Below are 21288 nucleotides of genomic sequence, written 5' to 3'. Positions count from 1 at the left end.
TGTGATTTACATGAAAACATATCAGACGCACTTAGAGGATTTTGCATCTGAACTCTTCGATTGCATCTGACAGAGACATCATGGCATAACTCAATATACGTTATGACCATATCAATGCTCTCCTTTTTCTTTAATTTTTTTTTTCAAATGAATATTTTTTGCATATTTATTTTTGCAAATTAATTTTTTCCCAAATATTTATGGCACTGAATTAGATTTTTCCATAGACGGAAATGAACAAGATCTTTGTTGAATCTCCTATCAATAAGCATTAATAGAGACCATTTCTGCTTCATGTTTAAAAGAGATCTTTATGTTTTAGATGAGATCAGATTCTGTTCAGATATGCATAAGTCAAATAAACTCCAACAAATCACCTTAATAATTCTCCCAAGACTAAAGAGATCTGATCTTTGTTTTCCACTTCATCTCTGTCTGTTAGTATATAGGACTTGCAGTCACAGTCCTTCAATTACATGAACAATAACAAACTGACAAGAACAATAAATACCTTCTCAACTAGCTGTCCTTTGGGAGTAAAGCCTTCTGTAGACGACACGAGTATCTGTTTCTGTTTTCATGCTGAGGAAACTATTGATCTGTGTGTGTTACTGAACCCAGAACCTTCATCTATCAGACTGATCTTTAAAACAGGCATGTCACGAATCTTCAACATCATATCATGATTTATGCAACATGGCAGATTACAGTGGGTCTCTGTTGATTTGAGTTTTTTAAGGACATGGTCACGTAACCGAAGCAAAACTGTCTCTCCTAAACCTTGGCCAGCATCACATTTTTGAGTTATCAGCTTTTGACAGATTTCTTATCTTTGGTTGATTTGTATTATTATAATTCTTGGATATAAATGGACTGAATTTTAAATGAATATATGTACATCAATGTCAAAGTATTGATGAATGAATTTCGAAAACACACACACACACATCTTCATCTTGACATTCCTGACCTGTAAAACTCTTATGAGCTGTAATCTTATTTAGCCTTAAAAACATGCTGTGGTGTTAATGGGAAATTGGATTTCAGTATTGATCTACTTCTTAACCGTATTTGTTAAAGTTGTAAACCTACCATCATCTGTTAATCTCCGCTACAAAAATATCTGCATTTATTTATCTATTTTAAGGTTCTCCAGGACATTTATCCCATGAGGATCATAATCCATTTAAATACTGCAATATCAGCTTTCAAAAAGACTAATCTGTTTTCACTGTCACAGCATTTAATCTAGATTTGATACGATGACAGCATTTGATACGAGCATCGTTTGCACTGACACTGACCTCGACTAAACTTTCATTTAAAGGAAATTTCCGTTTGAATGATGCACAATAGGAAGCTCAGATCAGGATTTTTGCAGCCGATACCAAGTGCCAGTTTCTTGTCGTCATGATCGGCCAATACCAATGCTCGCTACTGATTCTTCAAGCTAATATGTGCACTCTTTAATGACTGTAAGTGTTAACTCTTTTTTTTTCTAGAAAGTAATAGCACAGATGTTGCCTTTATGTTATTTAACCAGGTATATTATTGTTTTATTAGAGAATCAAATAAATAAGCACAACAAATATTCATTCTACAAAGAGCAATTTAATATGTCTTTAAAAAGGCTTATGCCTGTTAAAAGTTATGAAAAAATCAAACCCTGCACAGTCTTCATTGTATGAAGGAAATATAGATGCATTCTTATAAAGTATAACAGTTCTTCAGTCATGAGCAGAGAGGGATTTTCTCTTTAATATTATTGAGAGATTAGGTTACTGTAGCTTTAAGACCTGAGAGAGATCTTTTCTCTGTACTCGTACTGAATGACAGGCTGTGTCTGTGTTCGTGCATCGAGTGTACATGCCGCGGACAAGAGCAGCTGCGAGTAAAATAAATATTTAAACTGTCAAAAAAATGTAATGCATGCAAATAACAAAGTTTCAGCATGCAGATGCAATGTTTGTGATAAATGTGCTGTATGCTGTTTGATGGGGATGTGAAGATGTGTCATGCTGCATGTTAGGACTGGAGCACGTCCTCTCAGAAAATACACATATCTCTGTAAAGGCAAAGAGAGAAATCCAAATCTGCAGGATGCACATGAGCAATGGGTTGCTTGCACTGTGTAAAAATCTCTCAAATTGCACCTGCATTCAGGAGCCCTATGATGACAAAAGTCAATACATGCGGTGATCGGCAGGCGATCGATCGAAGCATCTCTACTGCACAACGTATTAACTAAAGGCAGTATCTTTAATGCATATATATTCACTGAATCAAAACAATGGCAACATTTTTGTAAGTCACATTTTTGTCTTAAAAGAACTTTGGATTTGGGTTTTACTTGCTGCCATGCAGGGAAACATTTCATACTGGAGTTTGTGCTTGCGAGAACAGGAAACCTGAAGTGTTCCACAAGGGTCCATTATTGGTCCATTTGTGTTGCCCTCAGGTAAAATAATCCATTATCATGAAGATAACTCCTATAGTTATGTTGATAAGCTTTCTGTGAGGACACATTATGACCACAGGGCTTTTTTGTACCCAATATAAAATAAAGAGATATGATGCATTCTCCTGTTTTTGACTCAAACTTTGTGTCAAATTTGTCCAAACATATTGCATCATATTATCAACATAGAGCTGCATATTCTTACTTTGACTCAGGAGTAAATGTCAGTCAATTGCAGAAGGGTTGTGTGTGTACATAATTTCAGGTTTATGGTATCAGCAGCGCTGCTGTTGGTTTTGGAGGAGTATTTTATTAATTTATGTAAACAGTGTTACATACAGCTCTCAACTGAAAACACGCCTCTTCACTGATCCAATTTTGGACGAGCGCTCACAATTTATGCAATATTTGTGTCAGGCGCTTCTCTGTGGGGCCGGCACTCGAGCTAATCCTCTCTGTCAGAAAAGAACGAAGAAAATCATGCGCAGACTGAATGTGTGTGATGAAAGTATCTGCTAATGCCATATGCTCTAAAAATGCTGGGTTGGTTTAATCCATGGTTGGGTAAGTATTGGAAAGATCCAACCATGGTTATAAATCTATGTTGGGCAGTTTCAACACACTTAGATTTATATTCTATGGGTTGGGTAACAACAACAACCTTACAAAAGTTTATTCATGACCCAAAGGTTGGTCCAATATTCACCCATGAGTTAAAACAACCCAACATTTTTAGTTTATCAGATTTAGGCTTTGAGGACTAAAAACACAAGAATGATGTTTGACACACTCATGAGGGCTTTACAAATATGGGTTGTTTTTATGTATGTAACAAGTATATATATTTAGGATTATATTTCTTGAACAAAATAGCGCAATTCGAAATGTATAAACTGCAGATGCAAAACTGCAATTTTTTTTATTAGAATTTTAATTGATTCTGCCAACAATTTGGTATCTTTGAATGACCTGAGGCCAGGATTAAGCAGATTTGAATTGGAAGTATTTTATGAACATATATAGGGAAGAGCAGGACACTACTGAGCCAATGAGTGACATTGGAGTAAAAAAATCTAATGTTTAGTTTCATATGCTCACATGAAACCTTCATGTGCAGAATTTTTTTTTTAAGTTAAGTTTCGCGTGCTCACGTGAAACTTTCGCGTGCGCACATGAAACTTTTGCTTTCACGTGCGCTCGCGATAGTTTCACGTACGCGCACGATAGTTTCATGTGCATGCGTGTGCGATAGTTTCACGTGCGTGGGCGAATATAAACGCGATAGTTTCACATGCGCACGCGAAACTAAACTTTATTTAAGTTTTGCTCCATTTCCCCTTAGGGGCTCCGTACTTACACACCCAACTCAGAAATAAAAAAAAACATAAGATGAAGAAATTTACTTTCATGCCTCCAAAAGCTTGTTGTTCAATATCTTAACCAAAACACATCCAAACTTTTCATCTTTATCTTCTGAAAGTAAGAGAAAAAGACCAAAAGCACAAATTGCTCAGCCCTGTAAAAATATATAAAGTAGCTGTGTTATAATTAACCCCGTGTTAGTTTGTGCCGACTCAACCCTACTATTATATTACCTGTGTGTTTACTTTTTGCCTTTTTGACTCTTGATATCTGATTTATTCAACACTGACACTAGATTAGGTTGCTTGTAGACTATAGATGGTATCTACACATCAATCTTTGCTTCTGAGAAATGCATATTCACCTTGCAATCCGCAGGCAGTTTGGCAAACTCTGTAATATAATTACTGAACATGACAGAATCTCCAGAGATCAGCAGCTATAGTTTTAGATTATAAACTGTATAAAGATGCTCTGCTTGTTTAAGCACCTAAAGAGAGCGATCATTTAATGTCTGTCACACAATATCTCATTATAACATACACTGGATGAGCGGGCAGGATAATAGCTTTACTTGATAAATGTTTAATAATTTATTAAAGCGTTAGAATCACCACCATCTGTCTGTCAGCAAGCGATATTGATGAATCCTTTCACATTCATTTTGTGCAAACTATCCACATAGAGAATTGTTGTTAATCTCTTTCATTGACAGCTTTATTTTGATCACATTTTGACATCTGACTGCTAAATAATGAGTCATGTTGTCATTAACAATTATTACTCCCTCAACATCACACATCTTGTTAAGTGTGAGGGATGAAAAGTCCAAACCAAGCACATCAATCACGAGTACTTTTGTAATCATGGAGTGAAGGTTGTCTGACCTCTCAAACTTGGATTTGATATCTCTTGCATGTAAATCATCTTAAAATTGACTTTGAGTTTGATATTGAAGTCATTATTAAATGTGAGATTTGTGTTTAAGGATTCATTCTTTTTTCTTATTAAATAAACTAAGTTATAATGTTTGTGTTAACATAGATATCATTGCAGCAATACAGATATCCAACTATAAACACAATCAGTTTGCCATGTTCTGTGTAGATGGTTGTAAAGCGGACTAAATTAATATTTTATTGCATGTCTTTGTAAATTCATATATTTTTATCCCAGCATTTACACAAATATTTGTGGTGTTAATACAGTGGCATTAGGGGTAAATCTGTTTTGCAGAAAATAACACTCATGTTTGAAGAAGGGTATGGCTGTTTAGTATCGCTTGCTTACTATTGAAGTATGTAGTATGTATACTCTTGATACTTTATATCATCTCACGATGATAAAATTGAATGACAGCACTTGCTGATTTAGAAATGCATCATGCTATAGTGAGGTCATGTGACAACAATGCATTGCATACTATTACATTTGACTATTATTATATATTAAGCTAATGTATTTATTCAGACATATTGCTCTGTTGGACTCACAGCCCATTGAAGTTTAATCAAAGACGTTGAGGGCTTCTGTCTTAAATACTCTTTAACTCTCAGCAGATAAACATGCAAAGCACTAAGACTCTCTGGGGTTTGATCTGTTGATGTGCTTAGCATCTTAAGAGGCTAAACATCACTTTCCTATGAAGGGGCCATGATTACATTTTTTTACCTAACCCCATCAGCTACAAAGTTTCAACATTTGCCCTGTATGGCTTTATGTGTTACCACATTGTTAGACTTGCATCAATTTAATAATTTAAAAAACAAGAATTCTCAGCATTGATGTGTTTCTAGATGTCTCCGAATATAGTTTATAGCCAAAAGCAAGTACCTGTATGTGTTATGTTCAGTGATGGTGTAAGGTGGATGCTAAAGCAAACATTAGAGTTCTGATCAAATTCTTAATAATAACTAAATATTTAATCCAGACTGTCAATACGTTAATATATAAATCATGTCCAGTTTTATTGCACAGATGATAGATAAAATCAATGACCTGCTTTGCTTTAAAATGTCACATTACAGAAGTAAAGACTTAATTTCATGCATTGCATTAGGGCATAAATGGTCAAATCATTTCACAGTCAGTAAATCTGCTTAAAGATGCATAGCTCCAGTTGGGAATCTGGTTTTTGCTTGTGCCAAAATCCAAATCATGATATATTATGTGGCTGTTTGCCATCTCTAGCCCTTAATGTGCATGTCGTTCTTTGTTTTTATTTCTTTCTACCACCTTATTCCCTTTGGATTGTTTGGATTTTGTCCCATAACAAAACCCCTTTTCCCTGTTCATGTTTAGCGTGTAAAAAACAGGATCATTTGTCATATCTGTGAGCATGAGTGATGTGAAAGACTTGAAAATTACTAAAACTCTCAATCCTTACAGAGTATTATTGTATGTAGATGCTGTGTTAGCATAAGAGATCATGCTAGTTTAGTCAAGGTTGTCTTTTAGCACTATAGTATTAGCTTAGAGCTTAGAGATCGTTTGTTGTCAGAGAAATGTTTTAGCTCATAATATTTAGCTCTTTATCAGAAACTCCTATTTGGATTTTTAACTGAGTGGAAAATTGTAATATTAGCTGTTGGTTTAGTTTAATAAACAGCTTCTTTAAGCACAATGTTCTTGACCTTGTTATAACAAGCAACTTTGATGCCTGACAACTAGTTTTGCATGCAAATGTGACTCACATAAATTACTCAGACATTTGTACTATCACAGCAAACTTGTCTCTGACATATAAATAAACCTGTGATGAATGAGGAAAGCAAACTATTTCACATTATTTTAAGAAAATGTAATGTTTTCAAGTGCAGAAAATAAGACTTGTGGTTGAATAGTATGGCTGTTTAGTATCGCTTGCTTACTACTTAATTATGTAGTATGAATACTCTTGATGCATTATTTCATCTCACGATGACAAAATTGAATGACAGCACTTACTGATTTGGAAATGCATAATGCATCATGTGACAACCATGCATACTATTACATACTTTTATTATATATTAAGACAATGTGTGGAGTGGACTCACTGACCATTGCAGTTTTATCAAAGAAATTTTTACTATCACAGCAAATGTGTCTCTGACATATAAATAAGCCTGTGATAAATGAGGGGAGCAAACTATTTCACATTATTTTAAGAAAATTGAATGTTTTAAAGTGCAGAAGTCGTTGGGCTCTAATAGCTGTTTGTCAGGGTGTCGTATGTGGTTTCTAGGGTATTTGCATGGTTGCCACGGTGTTGCTAGGGTAGTCATAGTAAAGTTAACTTCTCCTGTTATTTCAAGTATCATGTAAGTCAATAGTACAGATGCATCCACACCACAATTGTATTCCTCGAGGTTTAACATCAAAACAAACACTTAAAACACCATAAATCACAGTAATGCTCACCTAGACAAACACCATCTTTAGAAAAGATATCTGTAGACACGTCTGCAACATGACTTTAGATGTTTCTGTCATTTGCAAAGCTGTCTTATACGATCCATTCACATGAATGTGTGCATATGACCAGAGACAAACACAGTGTGTCAGAGACAACCGACCCAGATCTAAACTGAAGATAACCCATGTGGACGTTCACATCAAAACATTTACCATGAGAGGTGCTTCATCCAACCTCCAGGATCTGATGTCTCACCTTAACGTGGCCTCAATAAAGATGGGTGGAGAGAGAGAGAGAGAGAGGTGGGGTTGGGTGGGGGAAAGTAAAGCGTTTCCACATCACCGCAGTCCTTCAAAGGTTTTACCTTTTCATCTGCCTTTTCATTCTGTGTTATTGTGCTCTCTGTGCATCAGTTTTCCCCCATCACCCACCATCTCTCTCTCTCTCTCCTAATGCAACACAAAGCCAAGCAGCCCATCAGGACATCAGCCTCATTATCTGCTTCTATCTGCCATCCTCCCTAGTAACCATTAAAGCGGGGGAGCATCGATTGCATGCACGCCGCAAAATGTAGATTTTCTTACCTTGCCGTTGTGTGGCGATCCTCTCCTGCCGGGCTTTGTGGGTCTGAATTAACACACACACACGAGCGCGCACACACATGCACACATACACACTCAATCAACCTCCCACTGCAGGCTGCCGTTTGCTTGAGAGAGCCTGATGCATTTTTGCCTGCAGCTGCACGCATGCACGGCCATCTCAGAGGTGCTTTGATGAAGATGACACGTTCTGCTTAAAGCCCATCTGATCTCCCAGAAGAGCTTGATATCCATGCTGCTGTGATGCCATGTTGAAAACAAGATACAATCCACATCTAGAGGAGATGAGAACAGACTGATGCCCTCCCCTTCCCTTCTGTGTGTGTGTATATGACTCTCTCTCTCTCTCTCTCTCTCTCTCTCTCTCTCTCTCTCTCTCTCTCTCTCTCTCTCTCGCTCTCTCTCTCCTGTGGGTTGTCTTTGCAGAGACACTTTGAGCACGAGGTGTGTGTGTTGTGTATCAGAGAAATGGCAAAGGAAGGCATCACCTAGGAGACGGTTCACACCCCCTCTGTCGCCGTGGTGAAGTGTTTCCACGTGAGCAAGTGATCTGAGACGGCAGGTATCGGCCGTGAGGTGTCATGCGCTGATAAACTGGTCAGTTCATGAATAATTAATGAGATGATGACATTATAGGCAGGTAAACTATGAGCCCTGAAATAACAGCAGTCACTGTACACATCATCAAATATCTTGCCCATTGTTCATGGTTTCTTCACTATCGTTTTACTATTGTTTTACTAACATTTAACTGTTATATTTGTGATGTTAATGTATACTATATTTACATTAAACTTACATTTATTTATTTTCTTGTCCAAAGTAACTTACAAATGCACCTATAACTTCACTGCAAAAAAATTCTTAGTATTTTTATCTTGTTTTAAACACAAATATCTAAACATCTTAATGTATTTTCTTGATGAGAAAAATGACCTAAGAAAATAAGTCTAGTTTTTAGACAAAAAAATTAAGTGAATTTCTGCATAAAATGAGCAAAAAATAAATAAATAAATATTCAATGTTTAGTAAAAAAGTTTAAGATTTTTGGTTACCCCATTGGCAGATTTTTTTGTTTGTTTTATGCAAACAATTCACTTACATTTTGTGTCTAAAAACTAGATCATTTTTAGATATTTCTACTTAAGGGGGCCATGGCACAAGACTTTTTTCAGATGTCAAATAAATCTTTGGTGTCCCCAGAGCACATATGTGAAGTTTTAGCTCAAAATACCATATAAATAATTTTTTATAACATGTTAAAATTGCCACTTTGTAGGTGTGTGCAAAAATGTGCCGTTTTGGGTGTGTCCTTTAAAATGCAAATGAGCTGATGAAATTCAAACACTGATCACAATGATGGTGGTTTGTTGCAATTAAAACTGAATTGTGCTTTTCTCTGCACTAAATGTCAGTGTTGTGGTTGGATAGTGCAGATTAAGGGGTGGTATTATTATAATAAGAGCTCCTTATGACATCACAAGGAGAGCCAAATTTCAACAACCTACTTTTTCATGCGCTTGTAGAGAATGGTTTACCAAAACTAAGTTATTGGGTTGATCTTTTTAACATTTTCTAGGTTGATAGGAGCACTGGGGACCCAATCATAGCATATAGCACAATCATAGAAAAAGTCAGATTTTCATGCCATGGCCCCTTTAAAGCAAGAGAAAAATATTAAGTAAGAAAGTCATTTTTTAGGTTTCCATGAGTAGTTTTCTGTTTTAAATTGATCTATTAATTTATGTTTTTTGTTTGGATTTGAAATGCATGTACATTTGAAGAAAACAGTTTTTTTTTAAAGACATTTATTCATGTGTTTAAGCCAAGGTGGTTTACAGTACATCATCAGTATGAAGCAAACACAAAACCTACATGAAGCAAACACAATAATCTTATTAATTCAGCTACAGGAGTAAGTGTGCTAAACTATCTACCATGTTATTTTTTCACAGTCAAATCAAGAAGCCAACAATAATAATCAATACTTCAGAGTCATTCATCTTAACCACGTGGCATTTTAATTTAAGAACATTTGCATTTCAATGCGTTATAAAGACTAAAGCAGATGACCTCCCGTGTGTTTATACCTTCTGTGTATGTTTGCCTAAATTACATAGAAAATTGGCCCACATAAACCCACTGAACTCCAGTCAGTTCCTCGGCTGTCTCTGTGTTGAATCTGAATTATCCTCCATCAAAGCTTTTGTTATTCTGAATTATAAGCACTTAGAAACAAAGACATCAGAACTGGGAGGAGTTGTACGTTTGTTTCACAACAATGTCCCTCCAGTTGGCTTTTGAGTTTGTCTTTAGCATATTAACAGAAGTCAACGATGTCCTGCATTCACTGAAACACTAAACTCAAGCTTTCAGCTGATCTGGCATCTGTGCAGAATTTTGGCTTCATCATGCAGAAATCTGATTTCAAAGCAAAAAAACATGAGTCTGAGCTTACAATGACAATAGAGTTATAGCCTGGAAATGTTTAAGTCTTTTAGTCTGTTGCAAGAAGCAAAACATTATTTTATTATTAGTTTCATTTCGGGGCTTTTTAGCACTTAATCTCTCGTGTTATCAGAGTTTACTGTTAAGTGAATGTCTTGCAAGTATTTTGTAAACGTGAGCGTCTCTTTTATCATAAACCCTTTTGAAGCACCTGCTACTGGTTTAGGTTGATCCAGAACTAGGCCTCAGTTATATTAGGACATTTAAAGCAACACTTTTTTGACCTTAAAATAATGTTAGTCCCAAACTAAAATGCATGTTTGAGCTGCTTTAATTTAAAAACTAATTTTAACATATAGCTGTGACATTGTTTTGTCTCAAGATGCACACCTGTAGTGTTTTTTGTTTGTTTGTAAAAACTTCTTAAATGACCTAATATAAATACGGCCTAGTCCTGGATTAACCTAAACCCTGTCTGGGAAACCGCCCCATAATATTTTATTTTAATGATTTCAGTGGTAGCTCATATACATCTCGTAACTGGACAAGTTCTGCTAACGCAACCCAAGCGGCTACAAGCAAACTCTGTAAGTTGTGTTTTCAGATAGGAGCACACAGACCCGCTACTTAACTTACGGGCAGGGGTGTCGGACTGGGGGTAAAACCAGTTCTGATTACCAGGGCCCCAAAGAAAGAGAGGGCCCTTGAAAGTCTGGAATATATTATAGGGGTGGGGCATGGGGGCCCATCAGGACTGTCTATGCATAGGGCCCGAGATCTTGTGCAACGCCCCTGCTTACGGGCTACTTTACCTGTTCGCTTAACATGGATCTGCATTCACCAAATTCACATGTATTGCCCTACCTATAAAACACCAGATTTCCAACACCGATAATAACAGATAATTGTGCTTTTTAACCACACAGGGGAGCCATGAGCCAGTCTTACATAGTGGCGCTTTAAAGAGATTCTGTCATCATTTTCTCATCCTCGTGTTGTTCTAAACCTTTATGAGTTTTTTATTTTAATGAACACAAAAGATCTTTTGAACACAAGAAGATCGTTTGAGAAATGATGGTAAACACACAGCTGATTGTAACCATTGACTTTCATAGTAGGAAAACAAATATTTTGGAAGTCTTGTGATAAATGATGAATATATTTGTTATTCTTACTATGGAAGCCAATCATTTATTAAAATATCTTCTTGTTTGTTCATCAGAAAAAAGAAATTCATGCAGGTTTAGAAAAACGAGGATCAAAAAAATGTGACTAAATTTTCATTTTGGGGTGAAAAAACAGCTAAAACTAGCATAAGCTTGTGAGGTCTCCCAGCTTGGTTTTTGCTGGTCTAGCTGTGTTTTGGTCACTTTTTAAGCTGGTCTAGCTGGACTTAGCTCGTCAGGCTGGAAGACCAGATGACCCACCAGCTTGACCAGTTTTGCTAGGAGGACCAGCTACTGCCACCTTTAAACCAGCTAAAACCAGCTACAAGCGTATGCTGGTCTTCGCTGGATTTTTCAGTAGGGTATCCCTTTAAGTAGTTTTTACAAACATACCTTACAAGAAAACAAGAGTGTGTTAAGTTTGCATCAATATTGTTGATATAAAGTTTAATCTATCACTACAAACTATATATCGTTGGAAAAGTCTAAGCCTCCAGAATAGACGTTTCAACAGTGTTTTATAAAATAAATTATGTAGGGAGAGGTTAAGATACGTTAGTATAAGGTGTTTTTAAATAAGGACGGCTCAACATTTTAAGATCAATTATTAAATTATAGAAGCTCATTATTCTTTTGTTTTATAAACTTACAGAATCTTACGATTTCTTTGGCTTTAAGTTTCTCTGGGGTTTACTTTTTAAAGTCATTTAAAACTTAGAAACTCATCACATGAGAGTCTGCACGTCTATAAACTGAACCAAAGTAGATAATAAATCAGCAAAGTTTGGCTTTTAGAGATGACCACCTTTAAACTCATCTGAATCACCTGCTGGTCTGTAAACGCACTACACCAGTCCTTGAATTTTTACATTGTCACTCATGGCTTGTGATGGAGAAAATAGCGTTGTAGGAGCAGTGTTAAGTGAACGTCATGTGACCGTGGGGGGGGGGTGTCATGTAATTTATTATGTGGGTTAAAACTCATTGCATGTATGAGTTGCATTGGAAGGAGTGGGAGTTCCTCCAAATACTCATATCTTTGAGCAAAGAATTGTTCAACTCTCCTACGAGTGAAGTTTTGACAAATGACTAATAATAAATAAACTTTAAGTAGATTGACAAATCACTTTTTAATGATCACATTTATAAATTTGGCCTGACCATTCATGAAGCAGGCAACAAAAATACTGAAGAGGAGTTTGTTGACAAACCTAACTTGAGTGAATCTAAACAACACATTTTCAATTTGTGCATTTCTTTTTTCTCAGATAACCTAGAGAATGCTTATCATAAACTGATAATCATGTGAAAATCATTGAATCCATACATCGACCTGTCTCCTCCTCACATGATGAGATATTCCTGCTGTTGAATCTTGTGACGTAGTGCAATTAAACTCCCTATCAAGTGATGTGATGTTATGTGACATGCAAATACAAGAAACTACATCACTAAACATGATGAAATGAGCTGCATTTATTGAAGATTGATTCAACAAACCTAATATGCAAATCACAATATTTACAAATGCTTTTCTTCCTAATAAAAAACGAAAGGGAGTGATTAAGGTCCACTGCATGCTCAGACTGATAAAAAAGTGATCAGATGTTACAAAACACGTGCATAAAAAAAGTATTTACAAAAACAGTAACAGTAAACATCTAAAACAAATACTGACTTTATTTTAAAACCATTCTAGCTGCCTACCTAGACATAGCATTGGGTATTTTAACTAGTCTGTTCCTGTGTGTTTTAGTTTTTGTCTGTATCTCTCAGCACGCAGCTCCTCGAAGCAGAACTCAGTCACTCCGCTGTACAGCAGCTCTTTGCAGTACATACTCTGTTCACAGCTCTTTCCTTCCTCCGTCTGCGCAGGCCGCGGCCTCTCCTGCAGCATCTTAAGAGGCGTCTGCGCCACTTTACAGGGCTTACGGGCCGACAGCACCGAGTTCACCGCCGGGTTGATCTTACACGGGGTTCTGGAAAACAGACAAATGAAGAAGTGAGAAAAGCGAGCACACACTGAATTCACGAGAGCACCCAATGAGCCATTTCAAAACACTGCTTCTCGAAACATTTATAAATCTTTTGCTTGAATCAGTGGCGTGTTTCAAACTTTAAGCAAATGAGGCTTTATTACGTTGTTTCAAAGCGTTTTGAAAATTTGGTGGTTCACCACTAGGGGGAGTTGATCACAAAGTGAACCCATTGACCAGTGTCTTATGGTTAGGTGAACTTGGGTCAGTTTTATTATGCAAGTTCATAACATTCATCCTTCTGACTAATAAAACTACCATTTTCCTAATTTTTCTTTGTCAACAGATTTAATGACAAACATGTGCATAAAATTAAAAAGAAAGTTAAGAGTTTAATGATCTGTTTGCCCTAAATAAACTGAATACAATTTTACTTAATGGCTAAATTAAGTTGAAAAAATTTTTTTCTTAAAAAACATTTTTGTAAAAAAGTGTAAAATGTTTGGACTGAGATCTTGTTGCAACGTTTTCACCAGCAGATGGTGCCATATGTATGCGTTCATGCACTTCGAAACACTGAATCATTTTTCAAAGCAATTGGTTCAATTGATTCGTTGAGAAGCTTCATTTCTCCACCTGATGATTCACATGAACCAGAAAATGTCACATTACAAAAGTAAAAAAAATGAAGCAAATGATAGAAATCTGTACAGCGGGACATTTATTAGAGAAAAGATTATACAAGGGCAATAGTGATGAAACTCACACAGCGGGCGGCTGATCGTCCTCCTCCACAAACGGCTGGAATGTCGGGACGGGAGGTGGAACCGCAACACTGAGCCCAGATCTCGACTTCAGGGGAAACTGGAATTAAAGACACAACAGTATTTACCACACAACAACAAATGTTGATCTGATAGATAACTGCTTCACGCTTGTGTTGTGGTTTCAGTTCTCCTTAAACTGCCCCAAGACACTCTCTTTAAACGAGTTGGACCAACAGGTTAAACAAGTTTTTGACTACTGAAGGCAGACTCGTACCTTTACATTGGTCCATTTCTCAGGCTTCTGTTCGTTTTCTTTGGCTCTGGCTTTAGGTGGCGCTGTCCAGATCTCTAGTTTAGGTTCTTGTGCTTCAGGTTCTTGAGTTTTGTTCTCATCAAATATCGCCAGACGACTGTTCTGTTTTGGAGCCAACGGCTGTTTTAACTGCAACCCGCGTGCATCTGCGTCACAAAGCAAAGAGTATTTTATTTTATATTCCTCCATCTCCACTCATGACTTCATGAGGTCTTTTGAGATACGCATTCAATACACCAGTCAACATTTGAAGTGGATCAAAACAGTTCAAAGTTGTAATTGGTTTATACTCACAACCAACAGAGGCGTTGACTCTATTGATGGGAACGACTGCTTTCTTCTTTCCTCTGGCCTTCAGCTCAGTCAGTGATGATCGCTGAGGTTCTGCAGTTGCTTCATCATCATCATCATCCTTCTGCGGGTCAGTCATGGATGACATCATCTGTCTGCACACACGGGCCTGCAGAGCTCTGGAGATCAACAAACATTTTTATTATGTGACCTCCAAAATGCTAATTTTATGCATCGGTTATTGTTTGGATTGTGAATAATAGTTTGACTAGTGGTTAGAGGAAAGACACTGACTACATTTACATGTACACCAATAACCAGATTATTAGGTGCTTGACACACGCACACTTCAGTTAATGCAACTAAAATGTTAACATAGTTGCATACTGCGATTAATAATGGCGTACGCCACCTGTTTTAATACAATTATACTTGCTTGCTTGATTATGAGCTTAATCGCATTATTTTCATATAAGTATTATGTTCACATGAGGTAAAATATAATTGCAATATTTACAAAATCCTATTATAATCGCATTATGAGGGTGCATGTAAATGTGGTCATTGAAGAAAAGGGATTAGTGATGATGTCATGTTCAAGGTGGCGCATGTAAGACAAATTCATGATTCATTGGATAGATCTTACACCTGTGAAATGCTTGGAGTTTATCTAAAGGTTCGGCGCCACATCTGAGACCGTTCTGAAAGATGCTATCAGCCATCTTTACATTTCCCCTCTTCTCGTACTCTTCAGACCAAGCGATGTAAAGAGCGGCCTGCATCGTTCCAATTCCTTGAGCTTGCATGTAGCGGTAGACGTCCATCGGATCAGAGCAACCCTCTGCCTAAAAACATGGAAACGAACATTATTAATTTAAGTATATTAATATGTGTGCAGATATAACAGGATTATCACTCACAAATTCAATCCAGAGTTCCACATAGCGAATATCATTGTGATATTTTTTGTCATCTGTGAAACGCATCACCGCTCTTTCAAGAAGTACAGAGAAATTACTCTCTTTGCCTCCCTGAGGGTACGTCTGTTGCGTCCATTTTATGTACCTGTAAAAAAATGACAACATTTATATTTTTATGTTCACTGTAGGAGTAATGAGAGACTAGTAAGTAAATAAACCACTTTGATTTTATGCTGCATCCTCACCTGACCCAGACATCAAGAGGGTCCTCGCCATCATACAGACGCAGCTCAGACTCAAATGCTCTGAAACAGAAAAGAAAACATTATTAAATATATATAATGTTGTAATGTGGGTGTGTTGAGATGAAACGTCACTCACTGTTTCTTCTGATTGAGGGATGTGTTGTTCCCCTCTTGTTGTTGAGACAGAGCCTGATGCAGGGCAGATATTGCCCGACCCTGTCTGAGGGGCTGAATGTTTTCCTTACATAATTCCCATTCAGCATCGCACTCTGCCATACCTGCTGTTGCTGATCAGATCTAATCAGAGAAGGAACACAATCAGAATCATGCTTGGGAGAATCGCTGTTTACGTCATCAAAGCACTTCAAAGAATACAATGCCACTTTTTGATAGACATTTAAATAAATTAAAAATTTAACACATTGAAGTCCTTTAGGTCCAGTTTAAAACACTACTGTAATTTAAATGCACTGTTAGTGACAGAAACACATGCATGAGCAACCTTAACAATCTGCAAAACACAACACGCGGTACTTAAAGTAAGTTACAAAGAAAACTTTAAGTTACAACTTACTTTTACCCACAGGTGCTAGGCGAGTATTGCCGACAGTGGCTGACTTTATACAGAGTATAAATGTACAAAACGGAGTTAATTTTATAACAAAAAAATACGCGTCTGGGAACGATTCTCTTGTCTGTTGATCTTGTTGGTGCGCAGCTCGATACGTTTAAACATAAACCGGAAGCGCGCCAAAGCGATTCCTATTGGATGAGACATTCACGTGACCCAATAGCCGTTGCTCAATCCAAAGGCTGCAGCCTCCGGAGGTGGCATACGTCATCAAACCTGGTTTATTTATTTAAGATAACTGAACATACATTCGCAAATTGTAAACATATTACAACAATTTATTAAAATTAATAGTCAACGTTATAATTGTTAATAGTCTGAAATAAGACAGTCTCGATGACGTATGCAGCCTGCAAATGCGACATTCGAAGGCTGCAGTGTTCGGATTGAGAAACGGCAAAAAAAAATATAATTATTATTGTATTTATTATTGTTTTTACATGCATAACTGTTTCTGTGTTACTTAAGGCATAATTAAAATATTTTTACATTTTATTTATTTTTTATTTAGTGACAGCGTGAGCATATACCCGTGCCGTGATGCATGCTGGGAGATTAAGTTTTTCTATTGCGTTGCAATTATACGCATTTAATATTTAGCATTTGTTTATCATTATTTATTTAAAAAAGCATTTTTTTCTTTTAATAGGCATCTGTAATTACACTATATACACCTTGCATCGATCGACTCAAAATACTTTTTTCAAACTCTATGCGTAACGACTACATTTCCCACAATCCCACTTCTCGCCGTGTTTCCGGTGTTTAGATGTTTTTGATGATAAACTTGAATGGAGTGTATCTGAACTGTCAACATAGAGTAAATCTGCTTTTATATGATTATAACAACCATGTGTATAAAACAAATAGAGTGTCGAGTTATAAGACGTTACTAATTTATGATATTAGGAAATAAATATATTTAATCTTAAATCGTGGACACATAAAAGTGCATTTAGGCGAACATCATCTGTTTCCTAGAGAATTTCATCATGGATCATCGTTGTTACGGCTGTGCCTCAAAATTTACTCTCTTCAGAAAAGAGGTTTGCTCCTTTAAATATTGTTTACGTGAACTATTTGAAATGAACGTGTTTGACTCGGTTTTGTATCATGTTTGCAGTTGGGTTGTAAGAACTGTGGTCATTCTTTCTGCTCTGGATGTCTGACCTTCAACGCTTCAGTGCCAAAATGTGGAAACATCCAGCAGAAGGTCTGCAAAAAGTGTTATGGAAACTTAACAAGGTCTGAAAGCCAAACACAACTCAACACTGTTCATATAATCACTTCACAATCACAGCTCATTATTTGTGTGTAACTTACAGCAGTACAAGTAACCAGAGTGATGCCGGCAAATGGTCCCCACCAGAAAACTATAAAAAGTAAGAACATGTAACCATCACATGAGAAATGCACTTGTGTATACCGGAATAACATTTCAATGTTGTGTAATACAGACGTGTAGCTGCTTTTGAAGCCAAACAGACTCAACAGAAGCCGACGTCCAGACCCGGAAGTGTTAAGGTGACTCCTGTAGGTCTTATTTCAACCCAAGGTCTCAGTAAAGAGGACCTGGTCATTGCACAAAGACTTCAAAAGCTGAAAGAAGAAACCAAACCCAGTAAGAACTGCTTGAACTGAACGTCAATGTATACATGCTAATGAATTACAATGATAGCAATAGAGATCATCTGTATGTCCTGGCAGAATCCATACCATCAGACAAAGAGCTGGAGTCTCGTCTCGCAGCGTTAAAAGTGCCGGTTCAGCCCGTGCCATCTGCTCAAGAGATGGAGGACCGTCTGGCTGCCTTACAGGGCCGAGCAGCACCCTCTCAAACCCCACGTCCTGTAATCCAAAATCATCTTTACTTGAAATATTTCTTATGAGATTGGTCATGAATTTCACTGTAGATGATGTGGATGTTTGTAGGTCCATCAGCCGCCTGACAGCAGAACTCAGACAGAACAGGCCAATGATTTATTCAAACAGATGACAGATGAAGTTGCTATTGACAACCAGCATCAGCCTTCAGACGGTACTTTCATAGATATATTGGCTAAATGTTCTTTTACTTGAGTGAGTTTAATACCTGATTTTATTTCTACATTAATATACAGTATGTGAATGAACGTTTTTGTTTCATTTGTGTAATTGGTTTATTATGGTCTTTTAAATAAGACACTTGCAGCTGTCCGAGATGAAATAATGGTGAAGTCTTAAAATATTTTGCTTATCACAGATGAACCCTTAAATGACCTTAATAAGCAAGAGGGCTGGAACATGAATGAGAATGTAGATGACGCGGAGCTGTCAGTCAAACAGTTGGAGGCGGAGAAAACTCGCATGCTGGAGGAAGCCGTGAAGGAACTACAGAGAGATAAACAGAACCAGGATCAGATGCTTGAGATGGCTAAGAGACTCGCTGTACTGCAGGGACGAGACCCAGATCAGGGTAATATAGACACACAAACACTGCTGCTCTGATCATTGTTTAATTACAACCACACTGATATGAGTTCAGCATTCTTTCCTACATCTATAATAAAAAAGTTCCTGGTCTTGGTGTACATTAATCATCAGTTCACATTATTAAAAAAATCTCATAAACGTTCATCAAAAAACGTATAACTTTCTTTGCCTATGAAACCATTTTTCTTTTTGCTGAAGAAATCTAGGCCATGGGTTTGGGGAAAATAAAATTAACCAAGAATACAACGTGCCCATTTTTCATGATTGAATGAAATCCCACGCTACATAATTTCAAACTGAATATTATTGAGTTTCATACAATGCAGTATAGGAGAGCGCAGCACAAAGGCTCTATCATGCAAAAAATATTTAAGTTTGATTAATCATTTATTTACACAATCAACACACACATCTCTGCTACAAATGAACACTTAAAGTTTGTTTGTGTGATCTACCGTTATCATACAATTACATCGTAGGTGACAGGAGTGCAAATGTGACAACTTACCCCATAAGTGAAGTGAGGTTCATTGTAAGAAACAGAGAGTTTGTTGTTACACCTGCTAGAAAATTTAGTTTAAACACAAATAATTCAATCAAATTCTGTCTATATACTAAAGGTGGATATTGTTTATATATTTGCCTATAATAGATAGATATCCACACATTCATCCATCCATCATCCTTTATCTAAACATCCTAACCAAAAGCAGATTGATCGGCCCTGTAGAAATATGTAAAGTAGCCGTGTTACGATTAACCCCGTGTTAGTTTGTGCACCGCTCACCCCTACATAATGTGTATCGAATATCATTATATTGAATATAAAGTTGTTTGTGTTTTGCGTGATTCCTAACATCACAAGATTGTCTGTGTATGTTCAGTCCGAATGGCAGACCTCCAGCAGGCAGAAAGTGATGAGGAGAATGAGGAAGAGGCCATCAACAGAGTCCTGAAAAGGGTATGAGACATACAAATGATACGTTTGTCCAACAAGCCATTATAGACAAATATCTGGACTGAATGTATGTACGTTTCTGATGACATAGGTTTTACAGGTTAAAACACATACAACATGTGAGTTGGATTTCCAAATTTCCAAATTTCTGATTATTGGTTATCAAATGCCAGCAAAATGTGTGATCACATTTGTAACAACATTTTTTAATTTTTGTGTCATTTTATAGTTTCCTTTACTTGAGTATAATGAGTAACCTTTCTGTAATTCCCACACAAACCACAAGAGGCCGCTGTATGGCTGTTTATCAACAGTTTTGTGCTTCATACATTTAGATGTCAGAGGAAGCAGCTCTTGATGAGGCCAGCGGTTACAACATCCCACCTGAACTGACGGGCCCGACAAACACAGAGAACAACCCGTCTAACAGGAAACCGGTAACACGTCTACAAACACACACGTTTCATATTCAGCATTAACCGTTGCTAAATGATGCGTTCTTTATTTACATCTGTCCCAGAGTTCATTGCAGTCATCTAAACCCAAACCACGCACTGCAGCCTCACAGTCTCTGCTCTTAAATGATGAAGATGAAGATGATGAAGAGTTGCCATGGTGCTGCATCTGTAACCATGATGCCACCCTCCGATGCCACACATGTGATGGAGATCTGTACTGCACACGCTGCTTCAGGTACGTTTACATCAGAGTCATTTTTCTCTTGCTGTTATTAATGTTGTTTGCTCAGTTGCTGTTTGTGGCACTTGTAGTGAAGTATGAAACCTGTATAACATTATATAAATGTATAAAATTACAGTGTGTGTGTGTGAACCAACAGTGTGTTTTTCACTGAGTTTTTTACATGTATTTCATACAAAAAGTAATATTTATTATTGTAATTTATTCCTTTATTAAACCATAGGGAAGGTCATGACGAATATGACAGAAAAGATCATCACAGATCTACGTATACTGCACCTCAGAAAGCCAAGAGAAAAACATGATTTTTAATGAATGTATATTTAAGATGACTATGTTATTTACAAAACTACTGTAGGAAACTCTGAAAAAAAGACAGAAAATACTGTATGTTACCTAAAAATATATCTCTAATTTATGAGACCGTGTCAAACAGGACTTTAAAGTCAAAATAATCTGAAAATACTAAAAGTCTAACAGAAATAAGTGCTCATACAGCTTTAGTTTAGACTCTCATTGGTCAATAATCAAAACTGGATGTTTAAAATGTCAATAAAGACTTTAAGTGAAGCAGGTCATGTGA

The 21288-nt window shown here is 36.8% G+C and overlaps 3 protein-coding genes across 6 annotated transcripts in view; 1 reads left to right on the top strand and 2 right to left on the bottom strand.

The window, feature by feature from the left end:
- LOC129418047 (serine/threonine-protein kinase PAK 6) overlaps positions 1 to 8213 on the bottom strand; it is a 21461-nt gene extending 13248 nt beyond the window's left edge. The window contains exon 1 of one of the 2 annotated variants that reach the window (XM_055172968.2): positions 7802 to 8213. The gene's annotated coding sequence lies outside the window, so the exon portion shown is untranslated. The remainder of the gene's footprint in view (positions 1 to 7801) is intronic. The other variant, XM_055172967.2, reaches the window with a different exon arrangement.
- Positions 1 to 21288, top strand: part of zfyve19 (zinc finger, FYVE domain containing 19) — a 23635-nt gene extending 2347 nt beyond the window's left edge. Inside the window, exons 1-12 of one of the 3 annotated variants that reach the window (XM_055172978.2) lie at positions 17330 to 17396; positions 17558 to 17622; positions 17700 to 17821; positions 17902 to 17958; positions 18034 to 18197; positions 18284 to 18426; positions 18509 to 18614; positions 18819 to 19031; positions 19933 to 20009; positions 20342 to 20443; positions 20527 to 20699; positions 20929 to 21288. In XM_055172978.2, the coding sequence (XP_055028953.2) occupies positions 17569 to 17622; positions 17700 to 17821; positions 17902 to 17958; positions 18034 to 18197; positions 18284 to 18426; positions 18509 to 18614; positions 18819 to 19031; positions 19933 to 20009; positions 20342 to 20443; positions 20527 to 20699; positions 20929 to 21010 (1293 nt within the window). In that variant the 5' untranslated portion in view covers positions 17330 to 17396; positions 17558 to 17568 and the 3' untranslated portion in view covers positions 21011 to 21288. Of the gene's footprint in view, positions 1 to 17282; positions 17623 to 17699; positions 17822 to 17901; positions 17959 to 18033; positions 18198 to 18283; positions 18427 to 18508; positions 18615 to 18818; positions 19032 to 19932; positions 20010 to 20341; positions 20444 to 20526; positions 20700 to 20928 lie in introns of those variants that run through there. The other 2 variants (XM_055172976.2, XM_055172979.2) reach the window with 2 other exon arrangements.
- bub1bb (BUB1 mitotic checkpoint serine/threonine kinase Bb) lies at positions 12890 to 16679 on the bottom strand. Its single transcript, XM_055172981.2, has 9 exons — positions 16520 to 16679; positions 16082 to 16242; positions 15946 to 16005; positions 15701 to 15845; positions 15429 to 15625; positions 14784 to 14959; positions 14451 to 14635; positions 14176 to 14273; positions 12890 to 13412 (listed from the first exon to the last, which is right to left on the bottom strand). The coding sequence occupies exons 2-9, from the start codon at positions 16219 to 16221 to the stop codon at positions 13166 to 13168; spliced, it is 1248 nt and encodes a 415-aa protein (XP_055028956.1). The 5' UTR covers positions 16222 to 16242; positions 16520 to 16679; the 3' UTR covers positions 12890 to 13165.

This window comes from Misgurnus anguillicaudatus, chromosome 7 (assembly GCF_027580225.2).
Source record: "Misgurnus anguillicaudatus chromosome 7, ASM2758022v2, whole genome shotgun sequence".
In the NCBI taxonomy this organism is placed as follows: domain Eukaryota; kingdom Metazoa; phylum Chordata; class Actinopteri; order Cypriniformes; family Cobitidae; genus Misgurnus; species Misgurnus anguillicaudatus.
This window is presented reverse-complemented; position numbering and strand designations above follow the sequence as displayed.